General features: G+C 41.8%; 1 protein-coding gene across 9 annotated transcripts in view; it reads right to left on the bottom strand.

Moving 5' to 3' along the window:
• pard3bb (par-3 family cell polarity regulator beta b) overlaps window positions 1-21,167 on the bottom strand; it is a 207,362-nt gene that overhangs the window by 12,794 nt on the left and 173,401 nt on the right. For 8 of the 9 annotated variants that reach the window (XM_037108816.1, XM_037108815.1, XM_037108818.1 and 5 more), the window contains one exon: window positions 8,681-8,757. In XM_037108816.1, coding sequence (XP_036964711.1) covers window positions 8,681-8,757 — 77 coding nt within the window. Of the gene's footprint in view, window positions 1-8,049; window positions 8,123-8,680; window positions 8,758-21,167 lie in introns of all 9 variants that reach the window. The other variant, XM_037108822.1, reaches the window with a different exon arrangement.

Raw genomic sequence — 21,167 nt, 5'->3', positions numbered from 1 at the left:
CATCAAATAAAGCCATAAGTCATGTTAAATGGTGCAAACCAAGATACTAGCCATATCAACTTTTAGATAGCTGAATGCACACCAGCCATAAAGACAGATTGATCACACTGGCAGGGAACTGGCTGCACCTTGTAAAGTACCATAATGGGTCATGTTCATCTATACCAGCTGAAATGATTCAAACTGAGGATGACATTTAGTTATGGCAGTATCATACATACCTACTTAAAGGCAGTGCAGTGGTTGACTTCCTGAAACGTCGCAAAATCCATTACAGATATATCCCATTCATAATGGCTTCCATTATTTCACATCTTGAGCCAATACGCTTCCCCCACAGCCAGATGTAATAGTTTCAAGCTGGGGACATTTTGCTCTAAGTATGACCACAGGATACAAATTGCTGACAAAATTACGATCCTGCAATAGACGCTAATTTTGTACATGAAGAGGCGTTCTGAAATAGTACTTTCAACAGAGAGAGGAGGGATTTTTAAAGCTCCTGCACAAGCAGAAGAGTGATCTTGAATTCATGTGAAGTGACTTTAAATGTAGGATACACGCAGAAAGACACAGGCCCAAATGTGTTTTTAGAGTTAATGAAACACAAAGTGTATCTGGACCTTTAGTAATGAATGTGGGTCACTGGAACTCCAGGTAAATGAGTATGTCCATTCAGTAACGTGACCACCGCGGCCTCACTGCTTTGTTTGAACGTCAACCCCCTGCCTGTTGCAGTAATATGAGCCGCTTCCTGTCTCAGCAGATTCATAAATCATCATAACAATTTTAGGTACGTTCCATCTGGCATCGAAATGTGATGTGAGCTCAGTTTTTGCACATGTGCATCATGTTGCTGTTCATAGTTTAGGCAGTCAGGATAAAGAATGTTACATGTTTGCAGGAACAATCTTAGTGATCATTTAACAATCTTACACAACTTTGAGGATTGTTCTGAGATACAAGAAGCATGGAGCAGTGTGTTTTTTTCCAGTATTTTCTGTTATGTGGCATAAATGGACCAAACTCATTCTACAGCCCTGTTGTCGTAAAATAACAAATAAATTAATGTTACCTGTATTTTTTAAATCTTTTCTTGGCAGATACTGATGACGTGACAATGTTATTTTACATTCATTTGAATCTGAGGGCTAAGCTTCTCCAGGGTGTTATTCTAACACTATGCAAAATAGAGCTACAAAGATCAGGCAATTTATCAATTAGTCAGTCGAGAAAATGTTATCTCTAACTGTTTTATTTTGTGAATAATTGTCAGACACTGGCCTAGACCAGTCTCTTTTTTTTCTTTTTTTTTTTTCCAATAAACAGATGAAGGAAACAGTGTATCAAAGCAAATCCTGCTTTACATACAAATGCTAGTGTCTTAAATGAAAGGATCTGCTGATTTTCTCTGTCATTTATAAAAGCAGGTGAAAACGTCTGGGGTTTTAACTGCTGATTGAATAAAATAAGCCATTTTAACACATCACTTTGGGTTCTGGGAAGTTGTGATTAGCATTTTTAAAAATCGGGACAATAATCTGCAGATTTATCAATAATGAAAATAGTCTGTAGTTGCAGCTACAATGCAAAATGTGTAGGAGTGAGGATTTCACAGTTTGTGGCAGGTCTCCTTCCCTCCACATAAGCTTAGTATCACTTAACACCAGTTCAACTCCAGCAGACCCAAAGACCTGTTTAAGATCCAGCAGCTGGAACCTGAAAGAAAAATTTCCTCCCTCACCCCGGGGTCCACACATATGAAAGCATATCATACCCTTGTCAGCCAGGAGCCCACTGGTTCTGCAACACATTATCGTTTGTAACCCAACTTTTTTTTGGGGGTCCACGATCAAGATCAAAGCTGTGACCAGAACTCTTTAAAGTGGCAACGGGTGAACACATCAGAAATACTAGAAGCTTGGAACAAGATCGGGTCAAGAGAGGAAAAAGAGAGAAAGAAAGAGGGGGGAGAAGGGGGGGCTGGTCTTTCTTGGGATCCCCTACATGGCTGACAAACAAGCAGAGACTCGAGTGCAGAGACACAGGATAACAAGTGGACAATGGGGCGGATTGTGCAGCGGTTGTAAAGTGGTCTGGGAAACCCTCGGGCCTGGTTGGGAGGTCTTCTCAAGAGAGAGATCGAGGGAGAGAGAGAAAGAAAGAGAAAATGAGAGGCATTCCCATTTCATTTCCCTTCTCAGCAGAGTGACACAATATTCAACAATGTCCTTTTCACCCCGAGTTCAGAGAGAATGAGGAAGGAAGGGGAGAGGCTGAATGAGTGAAAAATGGAACAAAGTGGAGAGAATTAAATGAAGACATACAACTAAAGAGAGACACACAGAGACAGAGCGCAAGACACAGGACACAACATCTGCTTTTTCTAATTACTAATCATCCAATTATCATTACAGTGAGGAAGTGACAGCCTTCCCAGAAACCTGCACAGCAATTCTGATTGGCTCTTTTAATCTAATAAGAGTAATAACAAGGACAAATGGGAGAGGGTGTTTGGCTAATCCAATTGGGTCAAGGCTGTGTTTCAGACAACTGATCGCTGTTATCAACAAAACTTCCCCGGGGAGCAAAATCATGTTTTTAATCAAGGTTGACTCCAGACCTGTCCTGTCTGCTTTGATACTCATATTCACAGGACTGACACATTAAAAAAACAGTCATCAAAAGAAATGTGGGTGCACAGAATACAGTGGTGCCACACAAACAGCAAGAAAACACAAAGAGGAGCTTCAGTTTGTGAGTTTATAGATTTTCATTATTAGTTCTTGTAGTTATTGCCTCCTTCATACAGGTTCTTTCTTTCTCTTTTGGCTTTGTTTTTCGTTCTTTAATATACGTATTATAGATCATATAGGAGACACCGTGTGTGTGTGTGTGTGTGTGTGTGTGTGTGTGTGTGTGTGTGTGTGTGTGTGTGTGTGTGTGTGTGTGTGTGTGTGTGTGTGTGTGTGTCTGAGAGAGAGAGAAAACAAAGGGAGTATGTAAATGGGGCATTAATGGTGCACACATGGTGGGGGCGCAACCTGCTAATGTTGACCATACACACTCTCTGATGGCAATCTACTGACCTCAGAATGACCGAAACTCACTCACACACACACACATGCACACAATTACAGGTGCATAACACATTATACGGACGAATGCATACGAATACGTGAAGTTGTTCAGATTCATTGTTATGTTGTAACATTGCCTACTGGGACAGTAACTCGTCAAAGTGTTTTTGTGTTACCAAAAATGAAAAACCCCTTTGTGATTCCTTACGCATGTTACTGCTTATATTGTCCAGAGTATTCTGGTCTTCCTTTAAATTTACAGACTCTACAGATGCTGAACATACCATATTCTAGAAAAAATAATCTGTAACTTTGCAGGCCTATAATGACAGGAATGACAGACGTTATTTCTCCATTCCTAGATCTTTATCAATATTTTATATCTGGTAAGAAAACATAAAACTGAGTGGGTACAGGGCGCCAGAAGCCAGACAAGTTTATACAACATTAAACATTTTTGCAGATCAATTGCAATCAAAAAGGCTGAATTATTTGAAGTAAGGGATATTGAGAGTATCTGAGAGGTAGCAGCTGCGCAGCTTTTTGGCTTCCGACGATCAGACAGCAGAATTAACCAGGACATGCAGTTTAAGCAGCTGCCTCTGAGAATATAAGACCATGGGCTTGTATAGCCTACAGGAAACCAGAGCTCGGCCTCTCTGCTCTGGTCACCTTGCCAACTGAGTAACACCTGCGCACTGATACAACACAACCGCCCTTACACATCTGCAGGCGGCTGCATAGTAAGAAGATTCTGTGGTAACAAAACTAACAGGGAATATGGAGAAATTCTTACAAGAAAGGATGACATATTTGAAAACGTAACTAAATAACATATTACTTTCTTTCCAACAAAGAAAGTAATCTGATTATTCTGATGTAATACGTAACCATAAACTTCTGGGTTTTATTCCAGGCAGGAATGTCTGAATGTCACACTCCTCACTGTCTTTGTCTCAGTCAGTCTCTTGACTCTCCCAACTATTCCATAAAATAAGCCACAGTCCTCAACAAATGCCCTCCTATGTTTAAAATTCAAAACTGGCTCTCACATGGGTACAGAGGTATGGGGACATATGCTCTCAACAGGGGTCCCTTGTTTCAGTATAATAACCCCACTGAGAGGAAAGTGAGATGGAAGGGGAGAGGTGCATGAAAGTGGTGAAATACAGAGACAAGGTGAGGTGTGGAGGACGGGGGGTGAAGAGGATGGAGAGGTAATTTCAAGAAAATGGCTGTGAGACGAGACCTTGGGGGATATGAAGCGAAAGGACATGCGCTGTTGCGTCCTCCCCTCTTTCCTTTTTCTGTGTTCACAGTGCTCCCTTTCCAAGTCTCAGCTGTTAAAGTAAAAGTACTTTAAAGGAGTTGGAGAGTGAAAAATGCTAGTTTGAACAAAGGTGATAGACCATGGAGCATGTTTGAATGGGTCACAAGCTGCATCGAACTTGTTTATCATACCATTATAGGATTATTCAACAACTATATGTTTGCATTATATAAAATGGTTGCAACATTTAACACCAGGTTTAATTACTGTGACTGATAATGATGTCAAAACACTTTAGTGCAGCTGCAAAATCTAAAATATTCCCTCAACACACTCCTGTGTATTTCATCTGGTGATATTTGCTGACAGTTTGTTCGGTATGTTTGCGCTTTAGGCAGGGAAACATCATCCACTGCTGGGTCATGTTTTAATTTTAGAGCCATCAAAATCTTGTCTCGCAGTGATGCACACACACACACACACACACACACTCACGCGCGCACACACACACACACACACACACGCACACACTCAGACAGCGTACCCGGCACTCCTGTTAACTGACTTTGAGTCAAACGTACAGTACCTGACTAAGCGACCCTACAGCTATTTTTGGACTCTCTCAGAATAATATAAACACAGACTCACAAACACACTCGTGCACATACACAAACATGGTCACCTCCCACACATACATACAGGTATATGGGCATGCGGACACTAGATACACGCAGCCTGCAAGCTATTTCTAGACCAGTGGCGAAATAACATGTTTTGATAAGGTCAACAGTCGGGATGTGGTTTCCAAACATGAGCTCTGAGTCTCTGGACGCTGAAATATCTCTTGAGTTAATTGACAGCAGGAGAAATGTGCAGACGGAGATGCAGAGGAGGAAGATAAGTAAATAGAGAAGGAGGAGGGAGAACCATTTCTGGGTTAATCTACCTATTTAGTAACGGCTTTTTGGCTTTCACATTTGTGTGTTTATTGTTGACTCACTTGTCAGATAGATAGAACAGCAACGCTCGCATCAGCCATACGAGACTGGTGTTATAAACATGTATGAATAAGACTAGAATCTCATCCACAAGCAAGTTGTTTAGTTTAGAGGTCAGATCAACATCCAGCTATTTATTTCATGAAAAAGTTTAGCTTGTGGAACGCTGAAAAACCTGCTGCTTTAAGTCTACAGCAGTTTTTTTTCTTTTAACATTCAAAGAGGTTCAGTATGAGAACATTTCCTCAGGCCAAAGTCCAGAACATCGTGTCCACCTTGCACTGGAATTCAGCGCTATAACAGTATATTTAATTTGCCTTGAGGTCTGTAGTCAAGGTATGTATACCAAAAACTGTCAAATAAAGTACACACAAGGAATATTGTCAGCATGAATGTTTTTTTTGTCATCTCTGAAACATTAAGGGCTAAGTTTTAAATCTAATACAAACATAACATAGAGCTCCTGAAAGATATAAACTATTTTAAAGTTAATACAGTTTTGTTTTGTTTTGTTTTTCAGTCATTTCTTGGTTATATGGCCAAAACTAGATGGGACAATGTCTGGATCCAGACCTGGATCGAGGTCTGCCTATTAGTGACCCAGGCACTGGAGCATTTGAAGAATCTTGCCAAAACAGCTATGTTAAAAAAAAAAAAAAAAAAAAGCAAAAAAGGTAAAGAGGGTGGATGATGCTCCTCCTTCCTGGATGCCTTCACCCTACATGCACTGAATCCCTGCAAAACCAAAGCTGTCATTACTCTTATTGAAACTGTTACATGTGTGCAGATATGTTTGTTTTTTAACTTTTCTTTTTTGACTTATATATCTATTCAATTTGTTTATTAACTCACCTACACAACACACACATACAATACTCCATCTAAAAGACAAACAATAAAACAAAAGCAACTACAAATCTGTACAAATCCAAACGATAAACCTCTTTACCACTGTTTCAGGTGTGTCCAATTTAGTAGTATTGGCCAAGTGTCTGTTTTAAATCAGCCGTGGAGAAAAATGTTTCAGAAGTGTTACCAGGTTGTAAGCAGGCGGGCTGTCAGGAGCGACTTTTATGGAAAAATCACTGGGGTCCCTTTCAAACACGAGGCCTACATGTAAAATTGGCGCAGCATTTTTCGGATTACAGTGCATGTCTGAAAGTGGAAACAGAGACAGGGTGTACTGCAGGCGAGTGTGTGTGTGTGTGTGTGTGTGTGTGTGTGTGTGTGTGTCCAATTTCCCAAGGCTTTTCAGATACCACAGCCAGACCTCAAAACTATCATCACTGTTCTCACTCCCATCTGCCAAAGTCATCACCCACACACAGACACTCTCTCTCCCTCTCTTTCTCGCGCACACACACACGCACACACACACTCTCTCTCACACACACACACACACACACACACACACGAAAGAGGTGTGAAATAGCCGTCCCTCACCGTTTTAACAGGGGTGGGAACCTGGCTATAAACTTTCTAACGTTCTTAACTTCTGTCTTTCAGTCCGCTCACAGGCTCTCTCTCTCTCCCTGTCTCTCTCTCACATACGCACACAAACAAACATTTGTTGTTGGCTTGTTAGTCTGCCGAGGTGTCGGCTCTTAGAGGCAACATAAAACGAGGTGAGAAAAAGCTAGTAACAACTACTCTGAGCTTTCCCCGTTAAAGTTTACACTTCTATTTCTAGACGATTACGTCGTGTTTTTTTGGTACAGTGGGAGATGACAGTGCAGTGACATCGGGCATTTTGTGGGGCTTTACTTAAGCGTGTTACCACAGTATTGTTCATCTTCAGAACATAATGCAAGAAATTGCACTGTGGAAAAAGAGTTCAGGAGAAGGAAAAGAAAATGGAGATGTAAAGGCAGTGACGAAGGAGAAGAGAATTAAAGTTGAGGCCTCTCAGGCAGTGAAAGTGGAAAGGTTGCAAATGAAAAATGAGATGCTGAAAGACGGGGAGTGACTGATGATGGTTGGAGAATATAGTATGTCTTCGACTGCGTTTCACATTGAGATGTTTTTAATAGTGAGGGAACAGCTGTGGTTTCACACACAAATTAAACAATCTTTTAAACAGCTAAGGAGCTGAATATTTGTCTGGTTACACCATGAAACTGATCACAAGAACTTAATGGAAAGAATCCTTCAAGACTTAATTAGTACACTCAAGAAGCTGTTAGTGCTCTTGTGTTGGCTAATGTCAGTGGTATTTCATGCTATTCAGGGAGCCCCGCGACAAAATGTACCAGGCACAGGCTAACACATGCAGCACAGAGATAGTCCAGGAGGTAAGTTCTCTGCTTTCTGGCTTTTTAACTGGTAGAGTAGGTATAAAAAAACATTACAAATTTTTAAAATACGTATGTATAATGATTAGTCTAATTGAAACTGATGTTGAAAAACTGTAAAATAAAATGAAACAATATAATAAACAAATAAAATAAGTGCAAAGTCTAGAAGTTGATGATATACGCTACATTACACATGGCTGTAGTAAACAGTGTAGAAGTTGTAGATGTCACAAACTGGGAACAAAACTTGTTGTTCGAAACAGCAAATGATAAAGAAGAAAAGACAAGAAGTAGATAAAGAAGCATTCCCCTTTTTCTTCTCCTCTCAAAACGGAAATCTGTCACATCAGTTAAATGTTTGCTGTGCCAGAGCCTATTTGGAAAAGGTGTGTCAGTCTCTAACTTACTGCATTAACTCGGTTCCGAAAAGTTGCAAAAACCACATTTTGTTGTTTCCTTCCACCTCTTCTCATGTAGTACCTAAAAATGTGCATACAAACACACTGATGGAACCACAGCTACTAACCAAACAATCTTCATCCCATAAATCTCTCAAATGAACATGAACCACAAGTAGAGGTTCAATCAATATTTTCATTAAAAGGCTGATCTGTTGAGAAATATGAATTTAAACGATATCTTTAATTGTTTATCTGTTAAGGATGCAAACATGTTCACTTACAACATGCAGTTGTAATTGAAAGTAAAATAAATTAACACCCCCCCCAAAGAATCCACTCTTCCCAAATTCTGATGCACATAAGCCAAAGTGTGTTTTGGTGGGGGGAGTCAGGGATCAGTTTTCAACCCCTGTCTGAGTGTGTGTTCCCTGGGGAGAGGATAAGGTGAGTTTCCTGGCTGAGACCGAGGCCTCCAGAGACCCTCGGAAAAGACACACAGACTAATTAGAGGCTTCAAAGAGAAGGAAAAAAAAAAAAACGGAGAGAAAAGAGTGGAGAGAACAGTGATTCCTGCGGTGAAACATTTACTTTTCAGATCTCCTCACACAAGAACAAGGAGAAAGGGAAGAGGCAGTACCTTGGCAGGGAGGCGTACTGACGCTCCACCTCTTCATAACGCGGTGCCATCCGATGATCTGCCCCTCTGCCCGGCATCTGGTGGAGAGAAGAGACAACTGCTTAGTTTACGGCCTCTATTTTCCTGCCTCCATGACTAATAAACTGCGAAAACTGTGAGGCTGAGCATGTGCAGCGTGCACCCGTAAGCCGCCTCGTGCTCCTTCAAAGTGTGTCTGTGAGTGTGTTTCTGTGTGTGTTTGTGAATACAGGGGTAATTTAGGGCTGACAAAGGCTAGTTATTAGGGATTTAGAGTTTCGGTCTTCTGAGGGTGGGGGTGGACAGGGTCTCCATCCTAGATTAGGTTACTTCAAGACAGGATGGAGTCGTCCTGCTCACACACACACACGCACACAAACACACACACACACACACACACACACACACACACACACACACAAACACACACAGTCGAGTCTCATCTCCATCTTGAGCAAAAAAAAAAAAAAAAAAGATTAAGTCAAGCTGCTGACAGTTCAATCTCTCCTGCTTCCTCTCTTACTCTTCATCTCACTGGTTCTCTCTCTCACCCTCACATCGCAGTTTTTCTCTTCCTCTACTTATTCCCCTTTCTAAACACCCCCCACTCTCTCCCTCTCTCGCTCACACACACACAAACACACATGTACACACACACGCTCCCTCTCTTGGAGATTATCCCGGTCTATTCAGCAGGGAGATTCCAGCCGCGGCGGCGCTCCTTAAAGAAGCAGACTAAACCCCAAACGTCAACAAGCTCCACAAACACACACATGCGCGCTGACGCAGACACAGACACACACACATACAAGCCATCTTCTCTGTTTGACACGCTGAATATTGTAGATGAATGTAACATACATTCATACATACATTCATGAATTCAACATAATGTGGGGTGAGAGAGCAAGATATGATTCAGGTGATTGAGCATTTGTGACTTAATCGCAGCATTGTGAAGTCGCTTCAGGGTCGGCGTAATGCTGACTCTCTGAAAACAGCTCGTCAAATGGTGCTTTTGTTGATAACGCACGCTGCTATCTCGCAAAATTGCATAACGCAGGACTGTTTCTTCACTTACACTGTCAGACATCAGGGCGATACTGTATGTCATCTGCATATTTTGGTGCCACGGTGTCCTACAGAAGCAGGACGTGTGGAGGAAAAAGCTAAAGAGTGCCATTAAATCAGAAACATAATGGAGAGAGGGTGAAGTGTGTTTGTGTGTCCCAAGCGGTGGAGACAAAAGGTTGAAGGTTTTTATAGAAAAACTAAGCTCTGTTCTCGTCGACTCGAGGTAATATCTTCAATGCAGAAAGGTGCTGAGAATTAGATATTACAGACGCCGGCTTTTTTTCTTCTCTCTCTGCATTCAAGGAACGACGCCAGGAGGCATATAAAACAGATTTGCTGGTCCTGCTTTCTTTTGAACACCTGTCTTTATAGCTTCAATATCTCAGGTAGAGGGAGAGGGAGAGAAAGAGAGAGGGTGGGATATTAGGTGGGAATAGAGAGGTGGAGCGAAAGAATGAAAAGGCATTAGACGGAGAAGAAAGGAGGAAAGAGAGATAGAGTGAATGAGAAGTAAATGAGTTAGAGAGAGCAGCGGGCGAGGGAGATACAGAGGGGAGGAGGGGGGATATTATGAAGCCATTGCGAAGTGGCAGGGAAAGAGAAGGGGATGAGAGGTGAATTATAAAACAAGGGAGTGAATGAGGTGAAGCCGGGGACGACAGAACGGAGGGGTGAAAGGAACGCGGACGACACGATTTAAACAAGACGTTAAAAGAGGGAGTGAGAGAGAGAGAGAGAGGGGTGAGAGACAAGGGGGAGCAGTGTGCAACAAGCAAAGAGTCCCGAATGGAGGAGGGAGGAGAAAATGAATGAAAGAGGGAGGCAGGAGTCCGAGAGATGGAGGGAGGTAAGCAGGTGAACGATAGTTTTGATCGAATTGACACGACAGAGCCAGAAATATCAACTTTTTTCAACTTCTTCCTTTTCAAAACATGTTGCCTACATTACCCACAATGCCACTTAGCCACAGATCACTTTGAAAAAAAAAAAAAAACAGAGAGCCAATGAAGCCATACATCTATAAAAACTGGGTTAAAGTATATAGTCTCACTTTTAAAAAACATACCCAGTAATTTCCTTTCACAGATGGGGATGGTAGTTTTTAGTAGACACAACTTTAACAGGAGTAAATAGTGCATTCGTGTGGGGGATTTTATATGTATTTGATGCAGTATCTATGGCAATGGTGTGAGGGATTTACTTTAAATAAACCACATCTCATGGTGTTGGTTCTTGGGATGAGCATGTTATTTTTGGACAACAATGGAGGTCTATCACATAGACGAATAAGACAAATCTCAGGCTTTGGCTCCACAGACATCACTTGTTAACAGGATCACTGGTTTCTGATGTTTTATGGGATTAGTGAATAAGGAAAACTACACAAATGATGCTAGCTCTGTCCTTTGGAAGGCAGCAAATCACCCGACCTATAAGGTGCCTTGGTATAGACGGACAGACGGACAGTATATGGTTTGCTGCTCTTCTGCTCAAGTGTGCATGTCTCTGTGTGTTTCCATACACATGGATTAGGGGGAGGAGATTACTGTGTGATGCCACAGGCTGTGTAAACACAGACAGATGAGTGTGTGGTGAATGTGCATGAGAAGTGAGGGAGTGTATAGAAAGCAAACAATATCTGACCGCACACAAAGTGGCATGTAGTGAGGTTGTTGGAGGACTGGTAACTATTACTCCAACAGGTTCTGCTCGTTCAGTCTCTGAGTGTGTTACCGTCTGTCTGCTGTTACAGATTTGATTATAGAAGAAGCAAAATCAGTTCGGAATAAATTAAAGAACTGGATAGTTTATGATTCACAAGAAGCCTGGTGATGCACGCAGCCCACAAACCAATGAGGACCTGACACAGACCCGCCATGACGTCACACACGTTTGTGGGCTACTGTTTAGATGACTCAAGTTTGGCATGTTGTTTTTTTGTTGAGGGACTGTATCTGGATGAGGAGATAGAGCCGGGGAGGATAAACTGACTGGATCTGACTGAGAACCCAAAGACACATCAGGCTACTGACTTATCAGATCTCAAGGAAGCCACAGCCTGAAACATATTTCAGTCTAAAGGGGACCATCATTTACGAAATGAACATCTTGTATTAAATGTATACACAACTGCTCAAAAGTTGGGGGTCACTTAGAAATTTACAGACTTTTTAAAAGAAAGCACAATTTTCTTTCAATTAAAGTAACATCATATGGATTGATTATTGATATTATTAATGTATTAGTGTGGTAATTTACTATTCTAGCTGGAGCAGCGAACATCATTTCTGTGCTCCAACTGCTGATTGGTACACTATTGATTTGTCAGCTCAGTTGATGAATTTCAGTTTGAGTTTTCCCAGTTAAGAGGGAATTTTTGAGGTGACCTGAAACTTTTGAGCAGTAGGGTACACAAGGCTCAACAGAAAGATAGTCGTAGCTGGAAAACACAATCCACAAAGTCAACTCAGCTGGAGCTTAAAGATCCCAGAGTTTATTTTGTGTCTGCAGCTATATGCTAGTGTGTGTCGAGAGGGGGGAACAGAAAGAGAAGGAGAGGTGGGAGATGTTAGTAGACAGTAAGCATTCGCAACAGTGACAGGAGTACAGAGCAGGGCAAACACAATGATGGCTGAGCTTCCGTGGGACAAACACCGCTTGCATGCATACACACAAACTCACACAGACTCACACAGACACACACACAGTTAAATGAACACACCGGTACCAGCATGTGTACAAAATCCATCTTTCCCAAACCATGCACAATCTCTCTCTTTCAAGTGGAGCTACTGTACACACACCCATGTATACTCTCTCTCTCTCTCTCTCTCTCTCTCTCTCTCTCTCTCTCTCCTCAGGTGCACACACATACACACACACGCACACACTTAAACACACTCCCCTTTCGCTCAAGGAGGGCTGTGGCAGTAGTGTAGCGCACTGGTTGGGGTAATGGTCTGGTGAAAAACCATTTCACGGCATGGCGGGCAGAGGAGAGGCAGAGAGGAGAGCGCGGAAATCAAGCAGAAGAGACTGATACTGAAGGGAGAGAGAGCGCGCACACACACATGCACACGTGCACACACACACACACACACACACACACACACACTATAAGAGGGGCTCATCTCTCTCCTTTCAACAGACCCTTCAATTTACCCATAAAACAGACCACCCCATCACTTTCAACACTGACACACACACACACACACACATCTTCTAGTTGTTTTACTTGGTCGGACACAAACACACACACACACACACACACACACACACACACCCTTTTCACTCGAGCTGTTTCAAGGATTTCAAAGGGATTCTGATAGACTTGGTGTATTTGGTTGATGAGACTTCTTAGGCAAAATGTGAAGTGTCTCTTCTTCCACGTCTCCCTTCAAACTCCTTCTGTGCTCTTCTGATTCGTCTCTCTACTCCTCCTCCTCGGACTCTTCCTCACCTCCTCCTTTTTATCCTCCCTTTCCCCTCGCACCCCATCTTTTTCCTTCATTAAGCAGCTCTCCGTAAGTGAAATAAAGGGTCCCTGCGAGTACTGTTGAATCCTCCTCGCCAACCTTTAACTCTTACTTAAGGTCTCTTTTTTTTTTCTCTGTTGTCTTCCTCCAACCATCGTTCTCCTTTCCACATGTGTCCATCCATCACTTATCCCTGAATTTACAACTCTCCCTCTGCTCCAATTTAATTCCATCCCTCTCCCTCATCCCATCCTCTATTGTCATTCGCTACCCCGTCCCTTCCTATAATCAATGATGACAAAGAGGAACAGTATAATGTCTATTAGTCCCTTCTGTTCCATTCAATGCTCACCCCCTTCCTAAACCCCCTACTGTTCTTCTTCTTTTCTTCCGTACATCCGACAGAGAGAGAGAGGAGGGGGGTGGATCCCTTTGCAACAATCCCTTACCTTCCTCCTGCCATACGTTTCCTCTACTCTCAGTCCATCTGTCTTTTACTCCCCGTGTCCTTTTCTCCTTCCCTAAATCGATAGGAAAGGATTCTGCTCCCTTTCTATCATCCCTCCATCATGCCCCTCACCCTGCCTCCCACCCATGTAGAAATCGATGAATAAGGGAAGGCTGGTTTTAATCCGCATCAGTCATATTGTTCTGCACAGCCAGCACTTTGGGCTGACTCAATTAAAACACAGCTCCGAAGAGGCTGCGATTTCTGTGTGTGTGTGTGTGTGTGTGTGTGTGTGTGTGTGTGTGTGTGTGTGAGAGGGTGTGTGGTATCGGCTGACTGTGATACACCTAATGCCTGTGCTTTGGAAAAAAGCCACCTGAAGAAGATTGTTTGCGACTGCAAACAGCAAGAAGAGCTGAGGGATCATTCCAGTCACACACTGTTAGAATGTATATTCTTTGACATAAATACTTATTACAGGTTTTTTGGATGTGACAATATAAATGATCTGCTTTTAAATGTAACAAAACCAACAGCTCGCTTCAGCAAAAGTCACTTAGTCGTAACATAAAAGGAGTCTCAGATGAGCAGCAGAATCTTCTCTGTGATCGACAGTAAAATAAAGCAAACCGTGATTAAAAGTCCAATTTGTAAGATGGTGGATACTGACGCTTTGAGACTGTAAGTCGGGTCAGCCATCATCCCAAAGTGTCAGTATTAGCTGAGTAAGGAATGAGACTCATACATCTGCTTTCTTACAAACTTGATATTTAAGACAGGTGTCCACTTGAGTGGATAAAGAATATGACACAAACACTGATGTTGTTGCTGTTCAAGGAACACCTGCTGTGTTTTGGTCCATCTTGGAACCAACAGTTTCCAAACCAATTCATTTTTGGGTTGAAAATAGTTCTATTGTATCAAACATTGGGTTCAAGAATGGGATCTGAACCAACCTCAGTGATGGTGGAAACAGGTTATCTCAGGTTGCTGCCCTAAAGTTGAATAATCTCATATAAAACTTTTCAGCTGGTTGCCTTATTGAGCTTTCTTAACTTCAACATTTTTTTTTTTTTTACAATGTAATGTGCATTTTACAATAGCAATGATGCCTCAGGTCAGTTCTAAAATTATAAATGTGGCTCGGTATACTGTATGTCTGAACTTTAAATGCGAAGCATGTAGACAGAAACCTCATTCGCTGACCTGAATAACTTTTAACAGCATGATTCTTCAGAACTCGCCTTCTCTAGTTCATAATACAATTTATGCAGCACGTTTACAATGATATACTATAAAAATATCTGCACTCGTCTTACTAATGTCATTTTTTTGGGGGGGGAAATGCCTTCCAGCTTTCACTCAGGTTTGGTGACTGTGTCAGAACTGCTCAAGGTTTTTAGAAACACCTGGCTGTGTGTTATTACTTGGATATTGCAGACGCTTCATATTGAAGGTCGTTCTCTGTGGTGCTTTTAGTATTTCAGGGGGTCTGGAGAAAGAATACAAATACAGACACACACAGTACACACAAAAAGGAAATCCATGTATCTTGTCTATTGAATCTATTGATAGATGATAAAATGTTTTCTTGCTCTCTAGTGAGGGAGAATCACATTACACCCGTCTCCTGTGTAGGAAGTGAGCAGTGCATCGGCTTTTTAAGCGGCACACACCAAATTTAACAGCAGTCTTTTTTATTTCATCTATTTCGTTGGTACCAGATTTCAATTTGCGATTCCTTCTCCCTCATTTCCTTTCCACCACATGCAATGAGTTGTGATGCCCTCCGCTTCCACTCGAGCAGTAAGAAACAAGAAGACGCGGTAAAACAAGCTCATTCAGCCTGTTCTCCATCACACACACTTGATCTTTCCTCTCTCCCCCCCACTGCTCGCCAACCATACACACTTCCTTCCGTTCATTCATTCATCCCCGCTCTCCATCACATGCATCCCAGTCTTTTATTTATTCTCGCCATTAGAACTCTCCATCCATTCATTTTAACACTATATACCGTCCCTCCATTCGTCCATCCGCCCCATTCATTCTGGGGACGCCGTAATTGCCGCTGCTGGTGAAAAGCCATCCATTTTCTCAGGCTAATTACTACACCCTCTTAACAAAGTAGCACTAAAGAACAGAGAGTTCACTCAGAGGAACATGCGTATTCACATTCACACACAAGTTCATCTCTGCACACACACTCAGCTATTCTGATGAGGCCTTTCTACAGTTCATCGTTACACAGACACAGAGAGAGAAAGCTGCTCAAACAAAGTCAACTTCATCTGTTCATCATGGTAGGATAGTAGCTAGCATAAAAGATAATCAGATAGTTTAAGACATTTTGGGAAATTAGCTTTGCTTTCCCAGAATTAGATATGAAGTTACGGCCAGCAGCTGGTTAGCTCAGTGCTAACATAGGTGGGTTCTGTTACCTCCAGACAGAACAAACTAGCTGTTTCGGTGAAGTTTAAGCTTTTTCTGACGACTGTAAGCACCGGTGGACCTGTCTCCTACCTTCCTGTGTGAGTCTGAATCAGATATACAGTATATTCTTATACTACATGAGTAAGCTAGCTCAGAATGAATAAGAAAAGTTTAGTGATGACATAACACGATGCAGTTCTAATAATAACGCTTTGGCTTTTCTTCTTCTATCTCAAAATATCCATGACTGTTATTCAACTGCTTGTATCACTGTGATTGGTCTTTGAGAAAATGAAAATGTGTCTTGTGCATGTGGGTGGTATAGCTGTGTGTGTTTACAAAACACATTGAAAAGCTGTGGGCTGGGAAGTGAAGTTTCGAAACCCAAAAATCTCAGCACCTGGCAAAGCAGCCGCTGAGTCATTGCTATTGATCGACCACCCCGGTGAAACCTCTGCAGTCATACACCATTTTGGTCACTTTGTGCTGTTGGGCTGTGAAAATCTCACCGGGCCCCGCTGAGAGACATGGCTACCAACGGAGGCACGGTGATTGACAACATTAGTCAAAGTCTCTTAACTGTATGAGAGGCGGAGGAAGATAGTGAAAGAATAAAATAATCATTGGCAAATTTGCCTTATTTGTTTACAACACCAAAGAGGCACAAGGCATCTTTATTCACAAACCTCCTCCGACTAAAATGTCAGCGAAGCACTAGAATAAAGGGCTAAGAATTAAGACTGGTGCACAGTTAAATGTCACAGCGCTGTTGAGCCTCTCATACAATTAAGACCACAGAAGGTCAATTTTCCCCAAAGCACGCAGTTTGAAGCGTCTCTCATGAATGCAGCGATTAATACAGCATATCCTGTTTACTTAGTGGTTTGTGTGTGTGTTTGTATGCATATCAGTATGCAGAGCTATCAATCAAATTAAATCCCTTTTCTTAAAAATGGCATTTAAAAGTTATCAGGCAGGTGGCATAACAACAACCTTGCATCAGGCAGTGAGGGAAACACTGACATGTACACACACACACACACACACACATGTTTTTGTAGTCATCCTTTAACTATATAATTACCTGCAGAATTGCCTTTACAGCAACCGACGCGTGACTAAACCCAAATATATAAGTACAACCTTTTAAAATGAAAAAAATCATATTTTTTGGGAGCTCATTCTTTCTGTGCACAGTATCTGAGCCGTTTGTTCAGCATGAACAGGAGGTATACCTAATGTCAAAATGTTCTGACCTGACATTGTGAGTACTGTATTCAAATTCTACCGCAGAGCAGAGGGAACTCTTTCTGTTCCCAGACACCAAGTTTTAAAAGTAAAAACTGAAGGTGCTTTCACACCTGCAGTTTGGTAAGTTTGGCCAGGATTAAGACGCCATCTCCTCTGAGTTTAGAGTGGTATTCTACTCAAGTAACCAAGAGAAGTCGACTTGAAGTCACACTGAAAGACTGGTAACTCATTCAATGAGCATTTTGACTGTCATCGCGTGTCATCAATCCACGGTCACACTTGTCAAAGATCAAAGTGTGGAAAATGAATGCACATCATGCTTTGCTCTGCTGTGAGATCAAACATGCATGAAGTTATCTTCTCTGATTTCACAAAGAGCTCCAAGGAACAACTGATTATGATAAATATTATCTATATTAAACACAATATATATTTGAGTCTGTTGCTCTTTATGATGAACTTTCATCATAAAGAGCAACAGATGTTTCACTTTTTTAACTTTTTATTTAGATTGTTCAAATCACCGTGCCCAACTATATATATTCAATTATATGCAACATAAATCAACCACCAGTTGTCTACCCGAAATGATGTTAATATCTTTTGAGTTCATACTAAAAGCACATATCTATCTAAACACAGTTCCGTGGTTGGTCTGCTTTTCCTTCATGCCACAAACAAATTTTGGAAGTGGACCAAGGCTGCCTCCGGTTGTTTAGCACGCATTAGAGTTCAACCGACAGCTTTCACACCAGCGAACACACTGCACTAATGGGAAAACAAGACAACTAACAAGTTTGTTTGAATGGAGGCAAAAACATTCGGTGTGTGGACGGACTTTTTTGTCCATTTAACGTAAAATAGGTTAAGATATTTCATTCACTGCGACAAGATTACTAAAACACACATAGACATAAAATGCATAAAATCTGATCCTAAAGCTTTACACCTTTTCCAGTTAAAAATGGAGAAAATGGAAAGTGTGTGTATATTGTTATAAATACCTATTTTAGGAGGAGAGAGTGAGGAAAGAGAGGGACAGAAATAAAAGAGAGCGAGAGAAGAAGGGAGGAAGCAAGTGTGGTGGGAGAGAGAGAGGGAGAGAGAGAGAGATGGGGATAAATAAATGATAGTAAGAAGGAAGGTAAGGCGATAGCAGAGAGGATAGGATTAGTCTCTGCTGCAAAGCCTTTGGAGGAATACACACACACCACACACACCACACACACACACACACACACACACACACACACACACACACACACACACACACACACACACACACACACACACACAGTGGCATTGACACATATTCTACATGCAGTTAAAAATAAAATAAAATACTGGAGACACACAAAATAACACATATATCTAAAACTAGCACAGAAACACACACACACACACACACACACACACACACACACACACACACACACACACACACACACACACACACACATTTATCCAGTCCTTAGTGTTCTTAACAGTTAAGCTTGTCCTTGAAAGTGCAAGGTGGGGAGTTGATAAGGGGACAGAGAGAGAAAGAGAGTGTCAGGGGGTGATGGCAAATATAGAGGGACAGAGAGACGGATGAGGAGAAGAGGGAGACGGAAAAAAGTGAAGGAAGATAATTTGGTTTCCTCTAAGCCCCCTCCCTGCCACCCAGATAGTCTATCCCTCTACCTCTGCCACCCCCACCGCTCTCCATCTGTGTCTCTTCGCTCCTACTCTCTACCCCAAACTTCCAGACTTAAAAAAGTTCCCCTTTGAGGATTAAGGGGGGAACAAAGAAAGGTGAATTCCAAGGAAGACTGAGGGGGAGAGAGAGAGCGGGAGTGAAAAGACGTGGAGGTTAAAGGGGAGACAATTTACCTGCCAGAGACGTAAGGGATGATGGAGGGGAGGACAGAGAATGATGGGAGCGGGGTGCATTTCTACCCCCTTAGATAGGAAAATCTCTGCTGGATTTTTTGTACGTGTGGATTCTCATAATATTTATATTTTTCTCCATGATATCTCAGGAGCAGGACTTAGCATAAACGCCCATGCACCGCCGCCAATGTATGCATGTGCTGGTGCATGCTCAAAATCTGAATAAAAGTCTGGAAATACACATTTTTCTTGGGTGGCTGTGTGTGATTGCATGACAGTGGGAGCAGGTGGCTACAGTGGCAGGTTAGATGGAGCTGTAATAGGATGAAAGTGACACTTTCTCTTTCTGGCTCCCCCTCACACACTCTCTCGCTCTTTCAGATGATTGGCTCCAGTCGGAGGGGGGAAGTGATGGTCGACGTGTCTTTTTGAGTATTTCCTATATTTCTTATCCCTTCTAATCTCACCAAAGTCTTGACCTCTTCTCTCCTATTGTCTCCCCGTGTCACACTGCTCTAGTCTGGACATGTTTTATATCTCGTCCGCTACATTTTCTACTTTGCTCTTTTGGCTTCCCGGCTCCATTGTTTTTCTCTCTTCTGGTTCTCCTGTCATCCCTCCAGTCAGAAGTGTAGGTTTCAGGTAAGTATGGTTATGTTAACATTCTCTCACCAGCCAATATAGGTCTATAAAAATGTAATCTGTAGCGTGACTTACTTTACAGCAATGATATAGAATCCAGACCCACGATTCAATGATGATTTTGACATCAATAATGGGTAAACAGAGATACATACCAGGCCAGTGTGTTTCAATAAAGTAGTTCCAACAGTTGACTGTTATCGATAGGTGCTGCACAGTGGTTTAGTAGTAAGGTTAGCTTACTCACACAATAACTGATTAACAATAATCACACAACAATAATTTGGCAGCCCTCCTACAGTAACTCTGATGCCCTGTTGAAGATCCAGCTAGTCAGTGAATTTACCTCAGACCGTATGAAATGTATACAAATATATTATTTATCTCAGGTCTGCAGGATATGGGAAAAATTGCAGTTATTTTACAGATACTGAACTAATAAAATGGCTGAAATCCAGATGATTTGTGATTTTTAGATTTTCTTAGATGTGAAGGTTTGCAGACCAGGACGTCTCTGCAGCACTACAGCACTTCATTAGGATGTGGTTTGGTCACATACTACAACTTAATCAAAAATTGCAGCGGTTACTGTTCCACATTGGAATTACAATTATATTTTGATGTTTGTTTTCTGGCCCTAATGTACACATAAATATATAAACCACAGCACATTTATCCAATATTGAGCATTTGTGCATGTGCCTCTGTGTAATATTTGTTCTAGTGTTTATGTGATAAGTGCGACTGTGTACATGTGAAAGGATGAGGCACACTTGGTACAACAAGAAAAAAAAATTGGACAAAGAAGTGTGGAAAATTGAGGCAATATTTGCTTTTGTGCTGGATGACATGCAGTGGAAGGAGGCAGAAATCCACTTGCTACGCTGAGCTTTTGTTCGGCATGTGGACCTGAATCCATGAACAGATGTGTACAACATGTACAGACACAAAAAGCCTCCCAGGGGTTGTCCTTCCTGGGGGTCTTCCGTGAAAAGAAATGGGCATAAAAAAACAACCCACACAACTATAAAGTCTCTCAAGCTTTAGTCTTTTCTGACCTATATCCCATGACCCCTGAGAAACCCTCTCTAGTCATCAGCAGACATTTTTTTGCTGCTCGTTTAACGCACACTTTACCTATTTCACGATTTCTGTCAAATGGCTGCGCTTGATAAGAAGTGATGATGAGTAAGAGAACCATATTCTCCAAGCAACTGACTTAAGCACAAATTTCTCTAAATCCCGCCAAAGAGATGAGAAACGTCACTGAGCC

This window comes from Acanthopagrus latus, chromosome 9 (genome assembly GCF_904848185.1).
Source record: "Acanthopagrus latus isolate v.2019 chromosome 9, fAcaLat1.1, whole genome shotgun sequence".
Classification (NCBI taxonomy): Eukaryota; Metazoa; Chordata; class Actinopteri; order Spariformes; family Sparidae; genus Acanthopagrus; species Acanthopagrus latus.
Note: the sequence above shows the minus strand (reverse complement) of the source record. Positions and strands in the feature narration are given on the sequence as shown.